Below are 7,489 nucleotides of genomic sequence, written 5' to 3'. Positions count from 1 at the left end.
AGAGAGAGAGAGAGAGAGAGAGAGAGAGAGAGAGAGAAACATTGATTGGTTGCCTTCCACATCACCCTCTTGAACGGTGATCAAACCTGAAACCCTTTGGTGCATGGGGGGACACTTTAATCAACTGAATAACCGGGCCAGGGCAACAAAACATTTTTCTTTTTTTTTAGATTGTGATTGTGTAGCTGTGAATGACCAAATGACTACGAGTAATGTTTGGTGCCACTTCCTTGATTTATGCTAAAACGTGAGAATCGAACTGTGACCTCTTGGTTCATAGGTCGATGCTCAACCATGGAGCCACGCTGGCCAGGCTACTGTAGCTTTTAAGAATAAGCCTACATATGCCCTGGCTGGTGTGACTCAGTTGGTTGGGTGTAGTCCCGTTCACTGAAGGGTTGCTGGTTCAATTCCTGGTCATGGCACATGCCTGGGTTTCTGGCTAGATCCTCAGTAGGGGACATGCAGGAGACAGCTGATCAATGATTCTCTCTCATTATTGATGTTTCTTTCTCTCCGTTTCTCATCCTCTCTGAAATCAATAAAAAATTTTTTTTTTCAAAATAGAGAAACAACAACAGTATAATGCCAGCGAAGTACTTTGGGAACTTAAAGAAAGCAAGGTACTGTAGGCTGGTTTATACTTTCATGGGAAGTATAAACCAAACTGGGCTTTTGAGAGCTGAGTAAGATTTGGGGGGATGGAGAAGAATGGGAACCCTATTCCAGTTTGTAGGATGGGTATAAACCTGGCTTTGGAGGAAGAGTCAGCCATGTTTAGTGGACCAAACCTAAAGGTTTTTGTTAGTTTGTTTGTTTTTCTGGAGGTGAGAGTTCACTAGAAGAGAGAAAGGAGGAGATAAAGAGGGCTTCCTTTTATTAGACCTTTAATGTTAAGTTAAAGACCTTGACCTTTAGCCCGAGCTGGCTTGGCTCAGTGGATAGAGTGTCGACCTGCAGACTGAAAGGTCCCAGATTCAATTCAGGTCAAGGGCTCATGCCTAGTAGGGGGCTTGCAGGAGGCAGCCAATCAATGATTCTCTCTCATCATTGATGTTTCTATCTCTCTCTCCCTCTCCCTTCCTCTGAAATCAATAAAAATATATTTAAAAAAAGAAAAATAAACAACTTGACCTTTATCCTATATCTAAGCAAATGAGTTATTCAGCAGGAGAAAGGCATGATGACACTAATTCCAGGAATACCATTTTTATAGCAGTATGTATGAGTTTCTATTTATTTCCTGCCCTCTCCAAATTCTTCATTTTACATCCTTCTACCCACCATTTCTTCTGTTTAACTCCATTGTCAAGGTAAACAGTCAGGTGGAATTGACAAATCTTCTATGTATTGACAGGATATGAGCATTTTTCTATGCTATGGCCAGTTACAGAAGAATTTAACATTGCTCTTATTTCTTATTACTGATGTCTATAGTTACTTCTAGCATCCCCTTGGTTGACTGGCTTTTTTTTATCCACGAGATTGGACATGCTTGTTTTAATTGTAATGTATACTGCTACCATCTTCCTATTTTTGACTGTAATCTGTATATATAAAAGCCTAAATGACCAGTCAACTGGACAACTGGTAGCTATGATGCGCACTGACCACCAGGGGGCAAATGCTCAATGCAGGAGCTGCCCCCCCACCCCCCCCATGATTAGTTCGCTCCCACAGTGGGAGCGCTGCTCAGCTGACCGATGGGCACCAGATGGGCATGAGCTGGGCTCATGGCTGGAGAGCACAGCTGCCGTGACGGGAGCCTCTCCCGTCTCCGCAGTAGTGCTACTGAGCCACGGCGTCAGCAGCAGTGGTGGCAGGCACAGCAGGGCCTGGATGAGCGGGAGCAGCTTGGTGCCCAGCCCTGGGCTCGGACTCCTCCCCGGCCACCTGCCACTTCACACACTACTACATCCCCTGAGGGGTCCTGGATTGCGAGAGGGTGCAGGCCAGGCTAAAGGACCCCACTGGTGCACAAATCCATGCACCAGGCCTCTAGTGTTATATAACAAGTTTAGAACTTTGGAAAACAGAGGATAATTATTGTACTTAGTACCATAAGCATATTAGGTAAGTTAGCAAAAAAGTAGATATAAATAATAAAATTCACCAAGGGCAGGTTTTATTTTGGGGAACTGATTAATTCATTTTTTCTAGTAACCATAATCTCTGTGGTCCTAGAAAATTAAAGGAGAAAAGGTGATAATTGTTGTTTACATGTTTGACCTCTTCTTTCCACAGAACATTTGTAAATGGCTCTTCTGTGTCCAGTGCTATACAGCTACACCATGGGGACAGGATATTATGGGGAAACAACCACTTCTTCAGGTATGACATTATTCATGGGTCTTAAAGAGGATTATTGAAGACTATACTCTGAAATAAAAGAATATATATTGAAAAGTGGACATAACTCCATAAACTTTATATATTTTAGTGTATAATATTTACTTATTTTCTATATGTGTATTTATATACTATATTCATGGTAGGGCAAAAGTAGGTTTACTGTTCTTATGGAAAATAATATAATAATTAATAAATAATAATAAAAGAATAAACTTTCGCGTACTCACAACTGTAAACCTACTTTTGCCCCACCTGTATATATGTTTGCTTGTAGCCCAAGAAACATATGAACCATACACTCAGGAAAAATGGTTTACTTACACATTTTTTCCTTTTTATTTCTCAGTAGAAGATGATGATTTTGCCATCTGCTATAAAAATTAATTTTTTTCTGACATGCTTATCTTTGTTGTTTTCTTAAAATTTTATAAATAGGGATTGTATTACTTTTAGCTGCAATTAGCAGCAAACTTGACTGTAGTGACTTAAATAGTTTATTTCTTTGACAAAACAAGAAGTCCAAAGGAAAATGGCTGTTGGCATTGGCTAAGCCCCTCAAAAATGTCATGGCAGAAGTCTTGTCATTGTCCTGACATTTCTCATGGTCTAAAGATGGCCACACCATTCCAGAAGTCTTCTCCAAGTGCCCAGCAACCTTCCACTTAGGTCTCATTTGCTGGAATTTGCTTCTTGGCTGAGAGGGAGGCTGGCTGTGCACACATTGTTTCTCATACAAAATTGGTGTTGTGTTGGCAAGGAAAAGCAGCTGGATATTGTATAAAATTAAAACCCAGTCTGTTTCTCTTCCTGTAATTGGTCACTGTGCTTCAGATATCAAACTGACTTTTCTTAGAATTCGTGAAGATCCTTTGCTTGTAGGCCAGATGATATTTTGATTATTGAAGAAAGGGTAGAGGGGTACAAAATGTGTGGAAATATTATTTTTTTCTTATCAAACTAAATCAAGTATAAATTTCTTGGCTTAGTATTCAAAGCCTTCATACTTTGGTTAAGTTGATCTTTTCAGAGTTATTCCTCACAACTAATACTATACAAATTTTGTGTATCCCTATGTTGTTTCATTCATAACTTCTCCTAGCTTGTAATAGTTATGTGGCATTGTATCATACTCTCTGTTGTAATTATTTGCATGTACATGTGTGTTTTCTTTCTACTACTCGAATATAAACTGAGTATAGTAATCACCTTATATTTACATGGTATCCCCTTGGCCTCTAACAAATGCCAGTATTGAATGAATGAAATGAATGTGTATATCTTTATTTTAAAAGTGATCTTTTTTCCCCTAGATTGAATTTGCCTAAAAAGAAAAAGAAAGTAGATCGAGAGGACGAGGAACAAGATACCTCCATGAAGAATGATACCAGTTCTGAGCAGCTGGATATAGACGGAGACTCCTCCAGCGAGGTATCCAGTGAAATCAACTTCAACTATGAATATGCACAGATGGAGGTTACCATGAAGGCTCTGGCTAATAATGGTGAGCAGATCTGTTGTGCATTTTAGAATCTGTTTTTAGATTGAATTAATTTTTTTATTTAAGTAGAGTTGGTATATGATCTTATATTGGTTATATTAGTTTCAGGTGTACAATATGGTGATTCAACATTTTTACACTTTACAGTGTGAACATCCCCTAATTCTAGTCACCACGTAAACTTATCACAATATTATTGACTATATTCCCCTTCCTCTTTTCACCACCCCCCTCCCCCTTTTCTGATAACTATCTCTTTGGTCTCAGTTTCTTTTAAAGTTGGTGGAGAGTTAAAAATGTTTATAACTTAGATGCTTTAAATGTTAACAACAAAAAGGAATTCTTTAGTTGTTCTCCTTATGCTATCCTTTTCATGTCTTTGGTTTTAATTTATTACATTTATAAAAACTTGATTCTTTCTGCCTTGATCTAGAAAGCACTGCAAACTATGTCCTCATTGATAGAATTTTTCAGGTTTGAAGCTTGATTATCACTGGCTCATTATTGTAGTGGATTTCTGGAGCATTAAACAGTCTCTTAGGTTACGTGTAGAACTAGTAGACCTGCTTCTTCTGTATGGAAGGTAGTTTGGCATAGATCTGACAGAGCAGAAGATAAGTAATTGAGAGCAAGGAAAGCTAAGTTTATTCCAAACTCTCTTTAAAAATCTTATTTTTATTAGGATGACAAACAACAATCCTATATAATAAAAGCCTAATATGGAAATTGTCCCCTTGGGCGGTCGTTCGACTGGGAGTTCGACTGGGAGACCAGGAGTTCGATGTGCGCTGACCACCAGGGGGCGGCACGGAACATGCTGGGCGTTGGCAATGTGCTGCGATCTCTTGCCAGCTACCTGGGGGCAGGGGTGATAGGGACGGAGGTGCGGTGAGAATGTGGGGTGTCCACCAAGCTCACTCTCACTCCCCCTGCTACCCTTCCCCTGGGATGCCAGGGCTCACGCACGGGGGAAGCCCCCATGCTCAGGAGCTGGGTGCCCGCGAGGAGCCTGCCCTGCCCCCGTGCGGCCTCTTCCTGGTGAGCTGGGCCACAGCTGGCCGGACTGCAGGGGCCAGTCAGGCTCTCTGTGGGTTCGTGCAGGAGCTGGTCTGCTAGGCCGGCCGGGAGAGCGCACGCTGCCCGCCCAGCTTCCGTGCAGCACCATTGGGTGGCCCAGAGGCCCACGCTGCACCCCGGGTTGTGGCGTCCGGCTGCGCTCACCACATTTTTGCATGGCAACTTGGGCGCCGTGACTCAGGTGGAAGGGGGCATGCAGGAGCCTGGGGGCTCAGGTGCTTGCTGCCCAGGGCCCAGAGGTCAGCTGGGACCTGCCCTTCCATGACAGATGCTCATGCTTCGATTGCAAGGCCTAGGGACCGCACCCGTGCACGAATTTCGTGTACTGGTCCTTTAGTATAGAATAATACTTGAAATAGATTGTGTTGTATAGTTTACCTTTTATTCATTATTTACCTTTTTAAAAATCATGTCTAGATCCAATGCAGTCAATATTGAACAGCGTAGAACAACAGCACGAAGAAGAAAAACGATCCGCATTAGAGCGCCAGAGACTTATGTATGAGCATGAATTGGAGCAGCTACGAAGAAGGCTGTCTCCGGAGAAACAAAACTGTCGCAGCTCGGACAGGTTTTCTTTCCAGTCCCCCAGCGCTCAGCAGCGATTGAGACAGTGGGCCGAAGAGAGGTAGGTGGTGCCTTGGGCCTTTATTATATGCATAACATATGCTTATCACCTTTAACCCACCTAGGTTAAGATACAAAGTGGAAACATATAGAAAATACTTTAGAAAGAATCATATTAAAAGAGAGTGGCACAGCTAAGTACCACTTGGCATTATTTTTTTTTTCATTTTTTTTTTAAAAAGGAAATTGTCCATTTATATTGACTTATTTAAAGCTGCCCATGTTTGGTGCTGCCCTGTTTTTAGTTTGTATGGCTTTTGGATGTGGATAAACAAGTATTTGTGTTTAGCAGTTACACTCTATTATTGTATTATACTTTAGGTTCTGGAGCTTGGGTAGATGCTTTTTAAAAAAAGGAAAAAAAAAGAAAGGTGGTTATCTGGACTGATTAGCTCAGGTAGGTAAAGCATGGTGCTAATGAGACTCAGATTGCAAGTTTGATCTCTATGCTGGCTAATTAGCATTGCACTAAAATGTCTTATTCGTGGTTACAGACAGTACTTAACTAACCTCTTGCTATTCAGAGTTTGGTCTGCAGACATGCAGCATCTCTGTCACCTAGAGATTGATAGAAATAGGACATTTTAGGCCCCTCCCCAGACCTACTGAGTCAACATCTTCAGTTTATCAAGACCCTCAGTTGATTTGCATACAGTCAAGTTTTGGAAGTATTCTAGGGCCTGTGTGTTACACCAGCGAGAGCCAATGCTTATAACATAGCCCAGATACAAGCGCATGCATGGGTCGGTGTCAGTGATGTATTCCCTGTGTGCGAAAGACCGTTGTAAAGCTTGGTTGGCAGTTTGGCATTAACATGTCATGTACTGTATAATATTCTCATGTGCTGCTTGATGGTTATCTCTCCCTCCCCCTATTTTTTTTTAAAGAGAAGCAACACTGAATAACAGCCTGATGAGGCTAAGGGAACAAATTGTTAAAGCCAATCTGTTGGTGAGAGAAGCTAATTACATTGCAGAAGAACTGGATAAAAGAACGGAGTATAAAGTAACCCTACAGATTCTAGCCTCCAGCCTCGATGCCAACAGGAAGGTGAGGTGGCCATTAATGGAAAAATAGATATTGTTGAATAAAGCTGCTTTATATTTCACTAGTGTTTATTTAAACACCAGTGGGTTTGGCCTCATCCCTATCTATACCCCCACATCCAGATCTTTTTACACTTGTCCTCCTCTGTTTTTTGTTTTAGTTTTTATTGATTTCAGAGAGATGAAGGGAGTGGGAGAGAATCATTGATTGCTGCCTCCTGCATGCGTCAAACTGGTGTCCTCCTGGTTCATGGGTCAGCACTCAACCACTGAGCCACACTGGCAGGGCGAGAATTATCTTTTAATATTCTATGTGTAATTTGAAAGATTTTACTCACTTAGAACTTTATTTTGCTTGTTGGTATTTGTAGGACAAACCATGGGTGCAGTTGGAATTCACAGATGAAAAATACTAGAGGAAAGGCAATCATGGTGAAAGGTACAGGGCTCAGTTTCTTCTAGAAGACTAAGAAGAGCAAGGCTGTTTGTGTCGAAAGAAACTGAACTGGGGCTATTTTTTTCCCCATTAAGCATGACTGCAGCCCTTTTCTGTGTATCCTGGCCTGGGCTCTGTTGAAAGGAGCAACCCGCCTAGGGCACAGGTCAACACCTAGAAGTGACTCTCTCCTGGACACCTGATATAGTGTGTTTATGCCTTTTTATTTTTTTTACTGGTAGAGATGATGCACATTGCTGGGGGTGAACAGCCATCTATATATATCAAAGCCTAAGTGACCAAATGACTGACTGACTGGTTGACTGGTTGCTATGACATATATATATCAAAGCCTAAGTGACCAAATGACTGACTGGTTGACTGGTTGCTATGACGTGCACTGACCAAGAGGGGCAGATGCTCAACGCACAGGATTAGGCTCCCTCCTGTGTG

The 7,489-nt window shown here is 41.7% G+C and overlaps 1 protein-coding gene across 1 annotated transcript in view; it reads left to right on the top strand.

Annotated features, from left to right (window-relative positions):
* KIF13B (kinesin family member 13B) overlaps positions 1–7,489 on the top strand; it is a 192,824-nt gene that overhangs the window by 95,584 nt on the left and 89,751 nt on the right. The window contains 4 exon segments of the mRNA XM_014546454.1: positions 2,245–2,331; positions 3,663–3,853; positions 5,345–5,555; positions 6,442–6,604. Coding sequence (XP_014401940.1) covers positions 2,245–2,331; positions 3,663–3,853; positions 5,345–5,555; positions 6,442–6,604 — 652 coding nt within the window.

The sequence above is a fragment of the Myotis brandtii genome, unplaced genomic scaffold (genome assembly GCF_000412655.1).
Source record: "Myotis brandtii unplaced genomic scaffold, ASM41265v1 scaffold447, whole genome shotgun sequence".
NCBI lineage: Eukaryota > Metazoa > Chordata > Mammalia > Chiroptera > Vespertilionidae > Myotis > Myotis brandtii.
This window is presented reverse-complemented; position numbering and strand designations above follow the sequence as displayed.